Source organism: Hipposideros armiger, unplaced genomic scaffold (genome assembly GCF_001890085.2).
Source record: "Hipposideros armiger isolate ML-2016 unplaced genomic scaffold, ASM189008v1 scaffold_809, whole genome shotgun sequence".
In the NCBI taxonomy this organism is placed as follows: domain Eukaryota; kingdom Metazoa; phylum Chordata; class Mammalia; order Chiroptera; family Hipposideridae; genus Hipposideros; species Hipposideros armiger.
Genome location: NW_017732159.1, coordinates 770,782 through 791,300, shown reverse-complemented (window position 1 = coordinate 791,300; position 20,519 = coordinate 770,782). Strand labels below are relative to the sequence as shown.

General features: G+C 37.2%; 1 protein-coding gene across 1 annotated transcript in view; it reads right to left on the bottom strand.

Moving 5' to 3' along the window:
* The window catches only part of PDE1C (phosphodiesterase 1C), a 485,865-nt gene that overhangs the window by 45,215 nt on the left and 420,131 nt on the right, over positions 1-20,519 (bottom strand). The window contains exon 18 of the mRNA XM_019628811.1: positions 15,146-15,223. Coding sequence (XP_019484356.1) covers positions 15,146-15,223 — 78 coding nt within the window. The remainder of the gene's footprint in view (positions 1-15,145; positions 15,224-20,519) is intronic.

Sequence of the window (20,519 nt, the reverse complement as noted above, 5' to 3'; positions counted from 1 at the left end):
AGCATTTTAAACTAAACTTGGGTAAGGCTACAAAATAGATGAAAATGAGGACCTCAAGACAAAGTGTAAGAAGCCTCTCTGGACTTAACTGAGAGGCATGACTATGTTTGTTAAAGCTGTTTTGAATTCCATTAATGGTAAACTACGTGGGCTTTTTGGAAACCACAAAAAGTAGTTAAACTTGCCCACCTTTTCAAGGGTGATTGAAGAGCTAAAATGAAAAGTATCTTCACGCAACTTAGAATAATTCAGGAAAGTATCTAAGCAAGTGCCATCCCCCTCGCCTTCCTCTTGACCTAAGACCCCGTACATCTCACAAAGAGGCAGCCATGGGGGGCTCTGAAGCCAGAAGGATGGGGCTGTATGTATTCACAGAAATGTATTTACTCTAAGAAAGTGAAGAATGCTTCAGTAACTTCATTTAAAGACATAGGAGATGGAGATTTACAACAATGTGGTCTTGTTTACTCTACCCCTCCCGGGTTACTACTGCAGGTAAGTGGAGATGCTGATAAAACCATTTGATTTAAAGATAATTGTTTTAAGAACAGGTTTAAAGTTCGAGTTGACATGATTTGACTCTAAAAACATGTTTATAGGTCGTAAGGTTTATTCCTAGATCACAAGTTAAGCATCTATGAGGCAGGACTCATAAGAATCTGGCACTGGGCTTAAAAAATATCTGTAAATACATTGTTATTTTTCTTGGGTTTAATTTTTTTATAGCCTGACTTAACTATCACTCAAACTCAAAGAAGTAAGCTGACTTGGCGGAGTTCCAGGAACTCTTCCACAGCTGCCTCCCTATGAAGTCAACTTTCTACAAAAACAGCCAAGTGATAATGTAAGCAACAGGAAGTTGCAAAAGCCTAAATAGAAAAAGAAAAAAGAGAAGAAGGAGGAGGAAGAGGAGGAGGAAGAGGAGGTGGAGGGGTGGAACAAGAAAAACCTAGGGAAGAATAAAAGTGGTAAAACCAAACCCAATTTTAAATGTCTAGTAGAATTTCTGGTGGGGCTTATAGGTGGGTCCTGGTTTGGTTTTGTTTTTTAATAATGAGTAAATACTAAACAGAAACAAACATTATTTTAGAGATAGTCTTTAGGATTTATCCAGGCATAGGTTTCACTGTTCTAGGTCATAAGTGCAAGACAGCTATTTTAAATGGTTATCACCAAATACCCCAAAGCATGAATGCATGCTTTCTCCTTGCCCCACACCACAGAAGATATGATTACAATAGGATTATTCTGAATTAATTTTATTGTATATAATACCAATGCTACAGCCCTATGGATGGATGGATGGATGGATGGATGGATGGATGGATAGAATATAATAGACAGGTGATAGATGATAGATAGATAGATAGATAGATAGATAGATAGATAGATAGATAGATAGAGTAAATTTGTGGGAATATAACTTCCTGAAACCTTGTCTATACAATCGTCTCCTAAAATTTACCCATTTGATCCAAATATACAGAATAAGAACAGCACAAAGGATGGTTCCTCGTTCCTAAGGTCCAGCCCTTGGGCTCTTCCTTCGTCTTTCCTTTTGATCCACAGCATTTCTCCTATCACTAAAATAATGATGGTGTCAGCCTTTTATTCTCTAGTTTTGCTGCCTTCTCTCTTCCTTCATATAGCATGGTCTTTCTTTCCAAACTTATTATATGTGAACAGCTATCTCTGTTCTTCTGTCCTACACTGTTCATGGTATTTTACTGCTACTAACCTCTGTATGAAGACCCTAGAACTTTACCAGCTAAGGAAACAATTAAATCACTCAGCTTTCCAATTGCCCAGGGCCTGACCCCACTCAGGTGTGTAAAAGCTGGCATCAGCAGCTCTTCCCTCTCCTCTGGTTCAGGTGCAGGTGGAGTTGTCTGCATCCCAGAGTTTTGTTTCTGATCAGTCTTTGCATCTGCTGTTTTGGAAGCCAACAAGAAGCCAGAGACACCAGACACCAAAGAAGTCCTTCAGAGAAAGTTAAGTGAGCCTGGGATTTTAGACCTGACACATTCTGACAGCTATTTGTGTTTTGCTCAATTCTATTAGTTAAGGAAAAGCGATAAAAGATTAAAAATGAATGGAAGGAAAACAAACAAACATTCTTTCTCGTGTTTTCACTATGGCTCCAGGGAATAGAATAAAAATATTGTCGAGGGCTAATACTTATAAAATACAGATGTCATCACTGGGAGATCAGGCTGCCCTTTCATGGAGAATGCTAATAATAAATACAAAGGGGGAAGCTTGGATACTCGTTTGATATTGTATTTTTCACAGCTCTACTAGTGGGTGTCTAGAAAAGAAATGGCATTAGCCATGAAGATATTGCTAGCTCCTGGCTTTTGACACATATTTGTTTCCAAGGCAGCTATTATTTTAAAGAACTTTTTATAATGTTAACAGTTTCTTTTGACAAATGTATTATTACTTGTGTTTCTCCAATCCCTTGCATAGAACCTGACAAAATATATTATTTTTCTAGGGGGAAAACAGATAAATATTTATTTCATGAATACTAAAAAGCTATTTTTAATCCTGAACATCAGTATTAAGAAAAAAAGAAAAATCACATTTTCCCCAGTAGTTCCAAAATTGTAATCCTCTCTGTCAAACCAGTTCCTTTAAAAATATAATGGTACATTAAGAGTGCAACGAATTGTCTAGAAGACAGAGTGAAACAATGAAAGCTTATATGCCAGTAATTGCAAGGGAAAAGTTGTTTTAAAAGATTAATTCTGTCCTTAAGAAAGAGTACATAATATACTTTTATTTGACATTTCTACTCTGTAGTTAATTTGTAAGAGACTGGAATCTAAGCAGCTTTGTAAAAAGTCTAGACTGACTTTAGAAGTTTTCTTTAGTGTAACACAATGTAATTTTTTAAAACTCACCAAACTTACATCACATATATATATGTATATATATATATATATATATATATATATATTTACACACACATATATACATATGTATATACACATATATATAACATATGTATATAAGTTATATATGTATATATATACACATACACAATTTCAGCTGCTGCTTTGATATGACAAATATGAATTTCAATAACACAAAAGTCTACAGAAGGATAACATTAGCTGTGTATGACCTTGTTCCTTTATAATCCACCATGAGAATATCTATTATACGCCTCCCTTAAAAAGCACTGAACCTAAAACTATATAAAAGATGCATTGGTTTGAAACAGATGTTTATAGCCAAAAGAGCTAACTGTTCTGACTCACTGTAACTCATCAATGCTAGAACTGTGTGTAAGTAACAGGATTTGTACTTCCATGCTCTCAAGAGTGTAAGTCTGTAGCAAAAAGGAACGAGGAGATTTTTTTTGAGTTCACCCCATTTGCCCACTTCCTACCCACATATCATGGATTGGTTAATAGTTTTCCCCAAATCCATCCCAAAAAACAATTATGTTGGAATTCAGTTTTGCTGCTCTCGCAATCACTCTTACGAGTATTGTTTGGTCAACCTAAAGCGCAGCTTCTAAAGTTAACTAGCAAATGACACTGAAGTATATCAATCAAATATTTTGAGCTGCAAAACCTTTCGGAATCCAATTAGTGAGGTCTTATCAATATGCATGAGAATAACAGACATCCAAAAATGATATTGTATTCTCTCATCCATTTATTAACTTTATATTGTTTTCTTTTGACAGGGACATTGGAGTGGAGGGTGTAGACACTTGGGTTATCACACTACTTGAGAAAATAAGGATGTACAATGTTTGGGAAACAAATATTTTATGACTCTTCTTGCTAAGCCACAGTGTCTGCTTATTGTTGCTGCTCCGTGTGTTAATCCATATAAATTTGTTAATTAAATGGGTTACAGGGGCTTTCATTGACAAATGGCTAAGGGAAATGGGATATCAATCAGAATATGTGTGACTATGTGACTTATCTTAATTGGGACCCAGGGCACTCCAGATGTTGGGTCCCTATGCACTCGTGGAAAATAACCCATAAGGATGCTGGATTCTCACGTTGAGGGCAATCCCTTCATTAAAGAAACAGGCCTACATTTTGTCAATATATAGAAGGCTATGAGATACCTTCCCAGAACTGAGAAATAATGTTAACCTCTGAGAGGGAAACAAGTAAAAAAACAAAAGGAAGGGATAAACTATTTGTAGAAACTACCTCAAGGCAACAGATGTTGACTTCAGTGTCATGATCAATGGTGAGGTGTATTGCAAATCAATCATTGCTAAAAACAGTTAAGCGCAGAAGTTACACAGGTTTAATTTTGAAAGTAAATTAGAAAGAATTCAAGGTTATTGTTATGGCAGCTCTGTCTTGGGTGTGAGAGAAAAGAACAGCGTAACATCTGCATGTCTGGGTGTTCCGAGAACTGTTCACCATCCTTGGCCTATTTTACCCACCACAGTTCATGATCTGGGTGTACCTTCGGAGATATGTAAAACTTATGAAAATCAGATAAGCTACAGTGGAGGGGAAATGAGAAAGAAAAAGTTTGAGAACACTGCCTTAAAAACACAGACATTTCCTCAAGATTAAAGTCCAGAAATGCAATCAAAGATGACTTAAAAAAATGAACAAGAATGATAATCTACTCCAAGATATCCAGATATGTGATGGCTAAATGAGCAGTCAAAAAGGAGCCTAGAAAAAGGAGTGCCGTGGAGGGGTGTTTCCTGCACTGTTAGCACATAGGGCATGCAAGATGGCCCCTAGCCATCCTTCTTGACAGGTCTATCCCAGTGATGGAAGCAGATGGATCAGGATAGCCTACCTTGAAGAAACAATTCTCCAACTAACTCCCCTTACATTCTCAGCTTGCCAAGCAGCCTTCTGATATGGTTTGACTTCCCAGGTAGGTTTTCCTTCAGGAGAAAGAAACCACTGACTGGCCAGTCGATGTCAGCATTCCAGTGTACAGAGAGGATCTAGTTCGCACTGTACATCAGTGAATGGGCAGTCACACTCATGAGTGGTCATGAGTATTCATTTTCATGTCAACAAGTCTGCAGAGTAATCAGCTCTTCATTTGCCATCAATATGGGATTCCTCTGTCTGCCTATGTGTAGAGCCCTTCTCGTAGGACTCTCTATATCACCATCTGGTCCCACACGGAGGAATTGCATGTTTCCTAGACAAGACAGTTCTTACATGGAACAAAAGGAAGAACCACAAAGTGGATTTCACTTTACAATTCCTGTGTCAAGCATTCTCAAGATTCCATGACCTCTTCTATTACCAAACTGTCTTATGTGTAGCTTATGCAACATAAATTGGGGTACAAGTTTGAACTGAGATGGTCATGAAGACCACTATCCTCTAAGAGTTGTGAACTCATTAGATTCTGACTAAAGCTATATTGACAGGTACTTAGCACCAAATCAAACTTTCAAAAATTGGTGAAAATATTAAAGAAAGAAAGAAAGAGAGAAAGAAAGAAAGAAAGAAAGAAAGAAAGAAAGAAAGAAAGAAAGAAAGAAAGAAAGAAAGAAAGAAAGAAGGAAAGAAAGAAGGAAAGAAAGAAAACGAGCCCTGTAATATTCCCATGGGATTGATTCAAATATAAGTGTGCTGAAGATGAGTAAATGTGTTCAAGTGTGTCTATACTTCTACAGGGACCAATACACAGCCAGTATCAGCTACAAGTGATAACAAAAAGCCCCGTGGGAAGAAATAGCATAGATTGGAACAATGAGGTGATAAAAGTAGGCGTCAACTATAAGCCTAGGTTTTGATGGGTCTAAATAGGGCAGTTCTTTATTCTGGTGTATACAGACAGCCTAACGCCATTGTCCTAAGTAGTATGAGGAGGAAATGTTTGGAAAAAACAATAAGGTGAATATGATTCCTTGAGATGAGAATACTGGGATACGGGTGTCTATGCAGATATGAAAAACCAATGATGACCTCCACAAACGCATGCCTCCTGAATATGGGAAATGTGTGTTGCTTCTCAAATCTCTAGACACAAACCTAAGTCAAAAACAATCTCTGTTGTAAAGACAGACACGCGTCTCTCCCTGCACCCTGCTGTTTGACTGTTTCCTCCCTGGATTTGCAGGGCAGGGCACACCTCCTGGCTTGCATGGGTCCCTCTCTCTCACACCCTGACGCTGCTGCAGAGCAAGCCATGATGCCAGCCCTTCGGGCAACTAACAAAACATTTTCAACATTAATTAAAGAATAAGAATGTTAAGTACAACTCAAGTGTAAAGGTTCAGACTATATCCTTTGACTGTTTTTATTAATGAGCTGTTACATCTATTATAATAGAATGTAAGACATCTAAAAAGCTCCAAGTCATTAATTCCACTTATTTACTACATTCCAAACTAACTTGGTAGGCATCAGCTAGAAAGAAAAATGGGAAAAACGCATTCATTTCTTTAGGTGATTCTTGTGAGCCCTGTAGCAAGTCAAGGTCCTGAAGAATCAAATCACAGACAAATTGCCATAATGTACACAACAAACTTTTAAATCACAATTAGTTATTCTATGCAAACTAATAACAATATTTGTTCTACTACCACTTCTATTTTTCCTGTGCTGAGATCTTAAAGAGGAGAACATAAGTAATTTGAGAAATATTCAGAAAGAGTAGCTGTAAGGAATATGATTACCTCGTTGAGGAAACAAGCTGACAAAATTGCGCCCTGACAGGCAAATTGAAGTAGAGAGCTCAGAAATTATTAGATGAATATAATTCACAAGGGTAAAACCATCTCCCCACATGCAAGCTTTGTTTTGCTTTGTTTTCTCTCAGTATGGTTTTTAATTTGGCTTTTAATTTGCATTTCCCTAATGATGTCGATGAACATCACTTTAATGTGCATATTTGCTAGCTGTACATCTTCTTTGATGAAATGTTTGTTTAAATCTTTTGCATATTTTTACTTGAGTTGTTTGTTTTCTTATTACTGAATATTGAGATTGACTCTTATCCTGAATATACAAAGAAATCAAATACTCTTTGAAATTATTCTCCCTCAGTCTGTGGATTATCATTTTGTTCTTATAAAGATGCTTTTGAAGTTTTTTATTTTGATAAAGTATAATTTACCCATGTGTTCTTTTATGGTTTGTACTTTTGGCATCACATGTATGAAATCTTTGCCTAGCCCAAGACCACAAAGAGTTTCTCCTATGTTCTTAACTAGAAGTTTTATAGTTTTACATTTTAAATTTAGGTCTATGGTCCATTTTATGATCATTTTAAGTTAATAGTCTATTTCATGATCTATTTTAACTTAATGTTTATATCTGATGTGAAATGTAGCAAGAAGTTCATCATTTTGTGTATGGATATCCAGTTGTTCCATCACCATTTGTATACATGTAGGTCTACTCTGGATGTTCTATTCTATTCCATTGACCCATTTGTCTATCTTGATGCTAATACCATATTGCCTTGATTACTATAGCTTTATAAATCTTGAAATCAGGCCAACTTTTCCTTTCTTTTTTCAAGTTGTTTTGTCTATTGTGGGTGCTTTGCATTTCCACGTAAATTTTAGTATCAGCTTTTCAATTTCTACCAAAAATACCCTGCTAGAATTTTAATTGGGATTGCATAGAATCTATAGATCAATTTGGAAAGAACTTACATCTCAACTGTCTCAGGAAAAAATCCCCAAATATTTGGAAACTAAACTATACATTTCTAAATAACCCTTAGGTCAATGTGGAAATAAAAATGGAAATCAGAAAGTATTTTAAAATGAACGTGAATAAAAATGCAACATATCAAAATGAGTGACATGCCATTAGAGCAGTACTTAAATGAAATTTTACAGTACTAAATGCCTATATTTAAAAAAAGGAAAATAACCTGAAACTAATATAAAATAATACTAAATGTCAACTGTAATTGAAAAATAAAAAATAATAATAAAGGAAAAAAAAGTCTCTAATCAATGATGTTAACTTCCACCTTAAGAAACTATAAAACAAGGCAAACAAAACCCAAAAGCAAGCAGAAGAAAGGAAATAATAAAGATCAGATAAGAAATCAGCAAAATAGAAACAGAAAAATAATGAAAAATATTAATTACAATGACTGATGAAATGTATTAACCTCTTGCCAGACTGGTCAGGAAAAAAAAATAGGGAGAAAACACAAATTACCAATATAAAAAAATGATAATGTGACAATAGGTTCTACAGCTATTAAAAGGATAATCAAATAATATAAATATCCTTATGCCGATTTAATTCCACCGTGACCTGTGCCCATATTTTGTATGACTTGAATCCTTTTGAATGTATTGGGATTTGTGTAATGTCCCAGAATCTGATCTATATTAATAAATGTTCTGTGTGCACTTGAAAAAAATGTGTATTCTCCTTTTGTTGGGTATTCTAGAGATGCCAATTAGGTCACATTGGTTGGATAGTGTTGTTTTAAGTCTTCTTTTTCTTGCTGATTTTACATCTACATACTCTATCTATGATTGAAAGAAGGATATTAATGTTTCCAAATAAAATAGTGATTAAAAATTTTTTTACATTTCACTTTATGTATTTTGCTGCATAAATGTAAAGCATTTTTATATCCTCTTGATAAATGGACAAGTTTATCATGAAATGAACTTCTTTATCCCTGGTGATAGTGTTTGCTATGAAATCTACATTGTTAGATATTAATATAGCTATTCAAACTTTCTTTTTCTTGATTACTGTTACTTTGGTATACCAACTTCCATCCTTTTACTTTTGGAATATTTGTGTCTTTTTATATAAAAGCAAAATATACTTGCATCTTACAATCTAAAATTTTCTGCCTTTTAATTGGGATGTTTAGGCCATTTACATTTAATGTGGTAACTGATTTGCTTAGTTTTAAGTCTATAATCTTGCCAGTTGTTTTATGTTTGTTTCATCTGTTCTTTGTTCCCTTTGTATTTTTTTCTACCTTTATTTGGATTATTTTTATGATTCCATTTTATCTCTTTTGTTGGCTTATTAGCTATATGTCTTTGTTTTGTTATTTCAGTAACTGCTTTAAATTTTATGGTATATGCTCTTAATTTACCTTAATCTACTTCCAATTGATATTATACCACTTCATGTATAATATTAAAACTTTATAATACTGTATTTCTATTTCTGCCCTCCCAGCTTTTATGTTACTGTTGTCATATATTTTAGTTTAGTTTTATATATGTTATATACCCAACAACATATTATTTTGTTCAGGTAGTCAATTATCTTCAAGATAATAAGAAAAATCTTGCATATTTATCTCCTAGTTTCCATTTACAGTGCTCCTCATTCATTTGTGCAGATCCATCTTTCCATCTGGCATAATTATACTTCTTTCTTCAACATTTCTTGTTGTATGCACCTACCGGTGATGAGTTCTTTCAGCTTTTATGTATGAAAAATAAAATTCTTTGTTGGGTTTTTTTTCTTTTAGCACTTTTTAAATGTTGTTGCTTCCACTGTCTTCTCACTTGCATTGTTTCTGAAGAGAAATCTAGTTATCTTTGTTCATATGTATTGGGTTGTCTGAAAAGTCATGATGTATTTTTTCTATGTTTTTCAAAGGTCATTTATTTACATAAAGAACAAAGATCAATCAGTGATATATTGCCCATTTTGTGTGATAACATTTTGCCATCTTTCACTGAGCTTCATAATTCCTTGTGCATAGAAGGACCTGTCTTTATTTGCAAAAAACTGAACAAGGTGCTGATTTACAGCCTCATCTGAATTGAACATTATACCATGCAAGGAGTTTTGAAGAGAGCGAAACAAGTGGAAGTCTGATGGCACAAGGTCAGGCGAGTATGGTGAGTGTGGCAACACATCCCATCCAAGCTCCAATATCTTTTGACGGGTGATCAAACTTGTGTATGGTCTCACATTGTTGTGATGGAACACAACTCCTTTACAATTAACAAGCTCTGGACCTTTCTGGATGATTTACTCATTCAAACTGTCCAATTGCCGACAGTACACATTTGAATTGATTGTTTGGTTCCTTGGTAGGAGCTTGAAAAACACGACACCTTTAAAATCCTACCACACTGAGAGCATAACCTTCCTCTGATGAATGTCTGTTTCGATGTCGTTTGAGGCGAATCATCACGTTGGGACCAAGGCTGTTTGCACACCACATTGTTGTATACAATCCACTTCTCATCACCAGTTATCAGTCGCTTCAAAAAAGCATCATTTTCCTCACATTTAATGAGAATATTGCAGATGTTTATACGCGCCGTAAAATGAACTTCTTTGAGCTCATGCAGAACCCAAATATTGAGCTTGCTTATGTATCCCAGCTTTTTAGGTGGTTGTGAACACTTGAATGATGGATGTTCAATGTTTCTGCAATCTCTCATGTCGTGTAACATGGGTTTGACTCGATCAATGCCTTTATTTTGTCATCATCAACCTCGGTGGGCCTCCCTGACCAAGGAGCATCGTTGAGATCAAAATCACCAGCACAGAATTTTGTGAACCATCATTGGCACTGACGTTCTGGTAGAGCATTGTCACTGTAAACTTTATGCAACTTTTCACAAGCTTGATGTGCGTTCTTTCCTTTATGGAAATAAAACAGTAAAATATACCAAAAATGCACAGTTTGGTCTTCCATCTTCAACTTGTAAAATCTCCAAAACTCAACCAAATCGCTCAACTTTTTTAGAATGAAGCTAGAACTGTCAGCGGTCAAATGACATAGCAATAACATAGATTGTGAATGACTCTAGTACTTCCAAAAATGAACTAGTGCCATCTGTCGCAAACATGCATCATGACTTTTCTGACAACCCAATACATGTGTCATTTTTTTCTCTAGCTGTTTTTAAATTTTTCTCTTCATCACTGAAGAAAAAATTGAATGATTTCATTATGGTATGCTCTGGTGTAATTTTCTTCATATTTCTTGTGCTTGGATTTTATTGAGCTTTTCAAGTCTGTGGATTTAGTTTTCATCATTTGGCAAAATTTCAGCCATTACTTCATCAAATATTTTTCTTTGCTCCTCTCTCTCTCTTTCTCTCTCTCTTCTTTATTTTACAGACTCCAGTTATACACACATTAGGCTGCTTAAAGGTATCCTACAACTCACTCATGCTCATTACAATAATTTCTATTCTTTTTCCTGTATTTCATTTTGGATAATTTGTATAGCTAATTTTTCACTACTCTTTTCTTCTACAATGTCTAATCTCATCCAGTGTATTTATCATTAATTCCAGTCAATACTATCTGGTTAATATCATCCAGTGTATTTTTCCTGTAAGACATTATAGTTTTCATCTCCAGAAGTTTGATTTTGTTTTTTATATCTTTCATGTCTCTACTCAACTTCTGAATATATAGACAACAGTTATAAAAACTGCTTTAAATGTTCTTGTCTGCTAATTGTAACATCTGTCTCAGTTCTGGGTTGGTTTCAATTGGTTGGTATTTCCCCCTTTTTAGGGGATAGTATTTTTTTCCTTCTTTGCATGTTCAGTAATTTTTGGAATGTTAGACATTTTGAATTCTACTTGCTGAGTACTGGGATATATATATATATGCAAACTTTATTCTGGGATTCAGTTATTTGGCATCACTTTGATCCTTTTATGTCCAGCTTTTAAGGTTTCTTGGGTGAGATCAAAGCAGCATTTAGATTAAGCTGGTTATTCCCCACTACTAAGTGAAGACAATCATTAGTATTCTACCCAATTCCCTTTAAATTATGAGGTACTCAAGTCTGGAAAGTAAAAATAGGCACTTTGCCCACCCTGTGTGAAATGTGAGCATCAGGACCATTCCTTCTAATCCTTTTGAATGATTCTTTCATGGTTTCAAGCAGTTTCCTCTTTGTATGGGTCGATCAGTACTCTGATGAATACTTTTCAGATCTCTGGAGTTCTATCTTTCCGCAGCTGTCCCCTCTCTTCTACTTCATCCTGTTAACTCTAGCCCCCTTGTCTCCCTGGATCCTTATTCAACTCCTCAACTCAAAGGGTCCATCAGGTCGGCCTGGGTTCCTCCCTTCTATGCAGCCCGGGAGCCATCTTCTCAAGGCAGTAAGCTGGGAAATTGTCAGGCTCACTTCATTTGTTTCCTGAATCTCAGAGATCACTGTCCTTCATTTCTTGATGTCTACTGGCTTGAAAACCATTCTTCTAGAGATGTGTCTTTGTTTTCTTGATGGCTTCGAGTGGAAGGGTAAATTTTACTTGTGTTAGTTCCTCTTTGGCAGAAGCAGATGCTCCATTGATGGTTTTTCATCCACTCTTCATAACTGACTTTTAAATTTCATGAACCAGCATCTTTAAATATTTCAATTCCCAAACATTCAATGAAGGAGAAATTCCTGCTGAACTCCCTCCCTGGGACTTGGCAAGCAACCCTGCAGGGCCTAATTATAATCAATCCTTTGAGAGACACAAACACTGAATATCTCATATATTATATATAATGTTAAGGGCAAGTTCATATTTCAGGGCAACTATAAAAATTATGGCCGGTCTAAGAGATGAAGATGTTTCAAATATGACTAAAAAAACACACTAAAAATTATCTATTCATGTGGTACCCCACAAGTTTGTCAATGACACTGTACCACTGTAAAAGTTTAGACCCTGAGAGAATCTTAGCTCAGAAGCTCGTATCTTTTTGTGTTAGTACATTTCTTTCTAAGAAAAAGCAAGACATTTTCAAAGGACATTCATTCTTTGAAGTCAGTTAGAAAATTAGTGCTGCAGGGTACTGTACAGTACCCTTGGTAGCCTGACAGAGATAATGTACAACTGCAGTGTGTTCATTATGCTGGGATGTAATTTACTCTTTCGACACATGCTCCTTTCCTCTCTGCATGCCTCGGTTCACTGGAGCTTGGGGACAACCAACGCTGGTCCAGTTTCCATTGAATTTCTTTGTGGATGCATACAGTGTTGAAACTTCAAACCACAGTGGGCTTGATCACACTGGGCACTGAATTGTGCTTGGATACGCCCTCTCAAAAAGTAGACAGAACTGCTCACCATTTGTTCCTGAAGGTTGGATCAAGGGTAGGGGCATTCAAAATTGACCCCCCTCCCTGGTCATCAGGATCCTGGGCAACAGGATCCATTAAAAAGAAATGTTCAAAAATGTTCTAGTTGTTACATGAAAACATGCTTGACTGCTCCCATTTGAATGTCTTTCCTATAGCTTACTGTATTTTCCAGAAAATGTTAATATTGCATTCTTATAAATAAACCCATCTCTACAAAACTGTACCTGGTGTTACTAGATAGTTTTTTAATAATCAATGTACTAATCTATACATCATTTAAAGTGTTGTTTAAAGTAGAGAGCATTGATGACGGGAGAGAAAGGGGTAGTGAGACTGATCAAACTGTTTTCCATTTCATGCCACCAAGAATTACCCTTAGTCCTGGTAAACATTTCAGACTAAGATAGTACAAGTAATTAAAGCCCTATAATCTAAGTCCTGATAATACAAAGCAGTGATTAATGACTGAAGTCATGTTAGCCCATCAATGAAATTAAAATACCAAGTTGTTCATGCCCAAGTTTGTGCACAAACTTGCAAGTATACGGTCACAACAGGCCCCATTTGAAGCAGTGGCAGATTACAGTTATGAAGAGGAAAATGGATGGACTTTAGAAATTGTCTATTTATTTACTGCATCATGTTTGCTGCCCTATGGGATCAAGAATCCAGTTCATTAAACAACCAACTTTACACTTAATTGTGTAATGGAACATAATATCTATTTCATTACCCTTCTCCACAAAGTAAAAACAAACTGTGTAATTACTTTAAATACTTGGGGGCAATTCAGTTAAAAGGGGCACAGGTAAAATAAGAGTGCTTAATGAAGATAATACAATTCAGTCCCACTGCTCACATGACAAGATTATAACAGATATTTGTAGCACAGTACAAAAATGCAACAAAATTCAAGATCCCATGTGAAAGATTTGGGACTTGGTTTATTCTGGGCTTTTATGCTGCGTCTAACAGAGTCTGGGCAAGAGGCTGTCATTTGAATTCTACATTATCTCTATGTAATTCACATCTTAGTCACAATCATTCAAGGAGGGTATATTTATTAGGTAAGTGGTTTCCATTTGCACAAGAAATTTGGTGAAAATTGCACATATGTGTTCTCCAGATACAATGTGATAAGACACCTGAAGTGAATTATTTGAATGACCTTAAAGGAAAGTTTTGAGAACGGATTTCATGCATATAAGTGTGTGTGCAGTGTTGTGTTCAGATATCTTCTTATTCTTCAACTTGTTCTTCAATGACGTTATAACTAAACTAAGCTTAGCATCCAACACAATATCTCCAAGGAAGTGTGATTCAAAGACGCTGGAACTCTAACAAAAACCACTCCATGGAAACTTTCATTTTCTAGTTTAACATCATGTATATGTATGAGGGAATAACTAGAAATGAGCCCATGTTACAACTGAAACAGGAGGTTTATATAAAAAGCAAGAGTGGTTTCCTCAACATGATAGTCTGACGTTTGGAAGGTAATATAATTTGAACTTTCAGGGTTTAGAAAAAGTGGAATGTTGTTTATGGAGAGTAAAAGGAGTGCTCATAAAGCCCACTGCAAGATAGAGTCAGTCTAGCTGGTTTGAGATTGTCATCCTTTATTCTACAGCTATGTATGTTCTCCAGCCTGTGGGCCTCCCAACATAATGGTAATGCTGCACAGACCTCTGTTTACTTTTTACCAAAAGTAATAACTCATTAAAGGTAAAAAATGTGAAAAGTAAAAACATGGAGCATTTCCCATTTATACTGCACAGCTCATGATCAAAGACTCATCATATTCCATTCCATTATAATCAGCAAGTCTGGAATCAACTTTTTATAAAGTTTACAATGAAAAATGGTAGTGGGAAAAGAAAGTATAGAATGCATTTGTGATGGAGAAAGTATGCTGGAGGGTGGAAGGGAAGAGATGCAACAATAATTGCAAATGATTGAAAAAGGGATAACAGTACTCTTTAAATGTAATAAAGTGTTTTTTCAGGGTGTAATATAAGAATACATTAACAACCACAATTTCAATTTTGGGTAGAATTCTAACAAGCTTGCATTAAATTGCACATTTTATGGAAAAATGTAATGAGAATTATGCTCTTACCATCTGTTTTCTTTGAATCATTTCCGACATTGGATTGATCCTTCTTGTCTGCTTTATTTTTGCCATCTTTCAAGTCACCTGAAAGTAACAAACATGACAAACAGTATACGTAGACACCTCAGGAGGAAGTTATAAATATCTTTAAACCTGTCAAGGTAAAAGCATAATTTTCATCATGAGGGGGTGTCTGAGTGTAAATATCCTTTGAACCACATGTTACATCCTACATATTGGATTATGATTTGGAAATTAAGGCCGAAAATTCCTGTTAAGCAGGGTTGTACCTAAGTCAACGGTGTTTATCCTCCAAGAAAGGTCACTCAGCAGTATAGTTAGGTTGTGGAATTAAATAGGGAAAGCCTATTTAACTTTTATGGGGGTTCAACCTTTTTGTCTGCGAAACGGGGATATTAATATTTACTTTACAGGCATAATATGTGGACAAATGCATGTAAAGGACTGAATGTGGTATCTGACACATCCTCAGTGACAGTTGTTATTATTGTAAAACAGAACTATTAATATAAAAGGCATTCTAATTAAGCAGCTTGTTGAAATGTAATTTGTAAAAGTAAAAAACAAAAAACAAAAACACTATGCCTACAAATGTTGAATGAACACATCCAAAATCTTATTTAATTCATGTATGAGGGAATGAGAGAGATAGTAAGGAGAGTTCCAGGAGTATTTAAGGAGCTGGGTATTTATAGGTATTTTAGAAATGTATTAAAATAAGATTGCTAGGTTAGAGACAAAACTGGATATGTCCTACAAGACTATAAAACCATAACCTTTGGGGTTATCTCCCCTATTATTCAAATATCTGCACATTAGCATATAATGTCACAATACCTGGGCTTGAATCAAATGGTAAATGACAAAGTTAAAGTCAAGTTCTCCTAGAGTAGGGATCAGCAAATTATGGCCCCTGAGCATATCTGGCCTGCCATCTGCTTTTGTAAATAAAGTTTTATTGGAACATAGCCACACCCATTCATTTAAATATTGTGCATTCAATATTGCATTCAAATATGGCTGCATTCAAGCTGCAATGCAGAATTGAATACTTTCAACAGAGATGCACAAAACCAGGAATGTTTACTATCTGGCCCTTCACAGGCAAAGTTTGCTGACACCTGCCTAAGATAAATATCCCTTGGCCAGGTCTGCTCAACAACATGCCAGTGTGACATTGAAAGAACTTGAAACCTATATCATTTTCTTAACCAATGTCACCCCAATACATTTAATTTAAAAGAGAGAAAAAAGAAAGAAAGAAAGAAAGAAAGAAAGAAAGAAAGAAAGAAAGAAAGAAAGAACCAAACAAACGTAGCACCCCTCCCCCCAAGCTTTATTTTCAAGTTTAGGATATTTTTCTTACCGATTACTAATGGTAGCTTTTTTTAAAGCCTGCATAAAACCAAGAATACATTATTATTGAAATACCGGTACTTACTGAAGCAAAAAGACCCTAATAATAATTGCAAGCAATTGCAGTGAGCAGGACCCAAATATATTTCTCTTCTTTGCTTTCTTTGTGCCAGATAGTGTGCTAAATGCTTTGCATGCATCACTTCATTAAATTCTTATAACTACCCTGTTATGAAGGTGTTATTATTGAAAAGAGGTAACTTCATCAAAGATTAATTCACTGAATGATTAATTTGTTGAGTAACAAACTCACCAAATGACAGGATGTTTTCCAAGTTTGAGCTTTCCGTTGACTTCCCTGCAGCCTCTCTGTCCCACATCCGTCAGTCCAGCTGTATTAAGTTCAGTGGGCTGCTCACCTGCCTGTTTCACACACTCCCCTGGGCCCAGCCCAGCCCCTAACCGTGCCTGTGGGTCTCCCTCTGGCAGCCAAACTGCCCCTCTTATCTGCCATAGATCTGGTTTAAGCCATTTGTCTGACAGTCTTTGAACAAATGGCTCACTAATCTTTCTACGGAAGTAATTTTACTTAAATCAACTTGTAAAGGACTGCCGTGAAACTTACATTGCCTCCATTGTATGGCTATTGGACCTAAAGCATAAATAAAGTAATTTACCAGAATATACACAGATGGGTCTGATTCTAGAGGCCAAGTTCTCAACCACTGTTTCTTGCAACTTTCCTACGAGGCTCAAGCTTCTGCTGACTGTTGCCATTTCTAAATGCCTTTGGCCTACAGATTTATAAATGGTTATCTAAGTAAGGATAGTTCAAGACCATCTTTGGCTATTCTTTGTATTCTACAAAGTATGTGCCTTTAATGGAATTTGATAAATCCTAACCTAGTTAAGACTCAAAAACCTCTCAAATTTTTCTCTTATTCTTAATTCTGAAATGAGATGTATTGGCTGGAGGGACTGAGGGGAAGGGCAGTCGATTCTGGCCAGGGTGCCAGCCAGAAGAGCTTAAGGGGAGGATGCAGCCATCACCTTCCACTAGCACCAGTGGTCAAAACAGATGAACCCCCCTGGATGTACCATGGAACAGTACAAGTACTGGCTTATCCCTGTTTTAAAGATGGCGGAGATGAACTTGAGAACCTTGAGCCCTGTAATCAAACGAATTCCTTGCAGAAAAATGACCTTTCTTTACGAAATGAGCCTTTATGGCCTGATGGACTCTACGTAAGCCTTCCTGGTTGCCCTGGACTAAAGCTTTACCCATAGCTGCAGCAAGGCCAGGATCTCTTCTGGAAGTCCGCAGGGGTGGTTCAATTTGCCAGAGGCTAGCCAGCAACCTGTGGCAGCCTGCCTTCTCCTCAGTCAGGGCTGGGAAGGCTGAGACAGGAAGTGTTTTGATGGAGACCAAAGCTTTAGGAGCTCTCAAAACTGCTGATAGGAGACCAAACCCCAAGAACCTCACGTAACCAGTATCCTTCAGCTCTAAACTGGAAATATCTTGGGCAGCCACAAAGAGGGTGCCAGGAAAGTGACACACACTTGTCTGATGACATCCCTTGAAGAGAACCCATTAGGTAATTTCCCATGGGCTGTATATGGAGTGATGGCTGATGTGAGCTGTTATTCAATAAACAGGGGGGAACAAAAGGGCCTTTCTGTGCAGTTATAAATCACTTTAATTAGGCTGCTGTAACACAGTCCTGAACCACCATTAGCCTTTCTGATTATTGCTCTAAATTGATTTCTTTTCCCACCTCTCATTTAATACTTAATTTTTAAGGGAAATGGTAGACTATGTTTACTTTGGGAAATAAACACAGTTGTGAAACCAGCCCAACCTACGTGCAGGCTCAGGCTCGTGTTTTGTTTCTTTCACGCTCTCCCCAATCATCTTCAAAATAAATGACTGCCACCTCTACCCTCTCTGGGTATTTGTTTATACCCTTCTCATTGGTTTCTCTCCCTGACCAGACCAGGGGTTGGCAAACCGTGGCCCGTGGGCCAAACCTGGCGCCACTGCCTGACTTTGTATGGTCCACAAGCTGAGAATGGGCTTTACATTTTTAAATGGTTGGGGGGGGGGGGAGAACATTTCATGACATGTGAAAATTATATAAAATTCAAATTTCAATTTCCATAAATAAAGGTGTAATGGAACACAGGCCACATTTATTTGTTTACATATTATCTGCGGCTATTTTCACACTAAAACAGCAGTATTGAGTAGTTGTGACAGAGACTGTGTGGCCTGCAAAGCCTGAAATATTTGCAATCTGATCCTTTACAGAAAGAGTGTGCCAACTCCTGGAATAAACATATTAAGCTTCTTGTGGACAGCAGCTGCGTCTCAATATCTCTCTGACTTCCTACTCTCTCTAAAAGCAACGAAACTTGCAAATAGTAGGAACATGCTGGCTAATGGAATTTAGAATTTGGGTCACACAGAACTAAATTTGCCCTGAAATCTCTACTTAAGGGTTGCTTGACCTTAAGCAAGTGATCTAACCTTTCTGAATCTCCATTTTCTCATCTGCAAATTAGGGATGAATTGTTAGGATTTTTCAATGATTTAGTGTAGGTGAAATCATACATATAATGTCCAGCACATGTTAAGCACTCAGTAAATGTTAGTGAACTTATAATGACTGTCCTTATTAAGGGAAAGACATTTTTAAGCCACTCTCCTAAAGAAAACAAGTAGGGGAGAAGCATGTCTTGCTTCTGTCACACGCTCCTCCTTTAGGACGGAGAAAGAATCATCTAGAAGTTGTATATGCACAGCTCAGCCCAGGTACCCATCTCTGCAGCCCCCAGTCCCCGTTGAAGTGTGTTTTCCATGAGATGCACATCTTTTTTGTTTACCTAGAAGCAGCCTGCTGGGATGCTAGGGTGCAGCTGAGGGGCCAGTCCAAAGCCTGCCTGCTCTGCCAGTGTCTGGTTACTGAGCTCAGTTCAGGGCAGGTGTGTGAAGAACCCATGTGCTCAGCAGACCAAGTCCACGTGTTCCAATTCAGCCCCAGCTGCAGGGCAGCTAATATTCTGATCATTAACTGTCTGAGTCTGGTATCTCTCTCTCAGTCGGTCCCGACCTCGGGGAGGGGAAGGAACGGGTATTCTGCATGGCCCCCTAACACTCCGATAGGTGTATCATAAAGTCTCATCACACTGAACATATTTTCTAGACTATGATGCACTCGGATAAGAGCAAACTAGTTACAAGCAGTCTCTGGAACCAGGCTGCTGAGGGGCTGGACGGTGGATAACAGCCTTCCTGCCTCCCAGATGGTCTTGGGGATTACCTGAAGGAATGTATGCAATGTTCTTGGAACTTCCATTAATAACCGATACTATCATTAATATAGGTATTAAAATATTGCTTTCTGATGACACGTTTATATGTGCTCATTGTAAAAATACTTGGTGAGAATTGTGCTGAGCCCTTTCTACATATGTCTCATTTACCCAGGCTGTGTAAGAATAATATAGGTATAGCACCTGGCCCTACCAGGCAGGTAGGAGAACGAATATCTAAAGACAGAACTTAAAACGATATCTGGTGTATAGTTAATAAATGCCATTTGTTTTATTGTCATCGTTTTTGCTATCATTATTACTGGACGCTCATGTAGCCCTCGCCTCTTTTACAGGCAGAATGGAAAGTTAAGTGACCTGGCCACGGCCACCAAGAAGTGAGAGGCGCAGCTGCGACTTGAATCCAGATCGGTTTGACTGCGACACTCCATTGCCACAACCTGGCACTTGACATCTCCCGAGACTGAACTTTCTGCCTTCCCCAAACAAGGAAACGAATTCCATATCCCCGTACCTTAGCTCATGTCGCTCCCTCCGGATGAAGATTCCCTGTCTCCCATCTGACCAGCACATTTCAGGACATAAATCCCAGCTCAGACGTCACCTTCTCACGAGGCCGTCCTTGACGTGTCCCCCATTGTGCAAGCCTCAGACCCAGCAAGGCCAATGC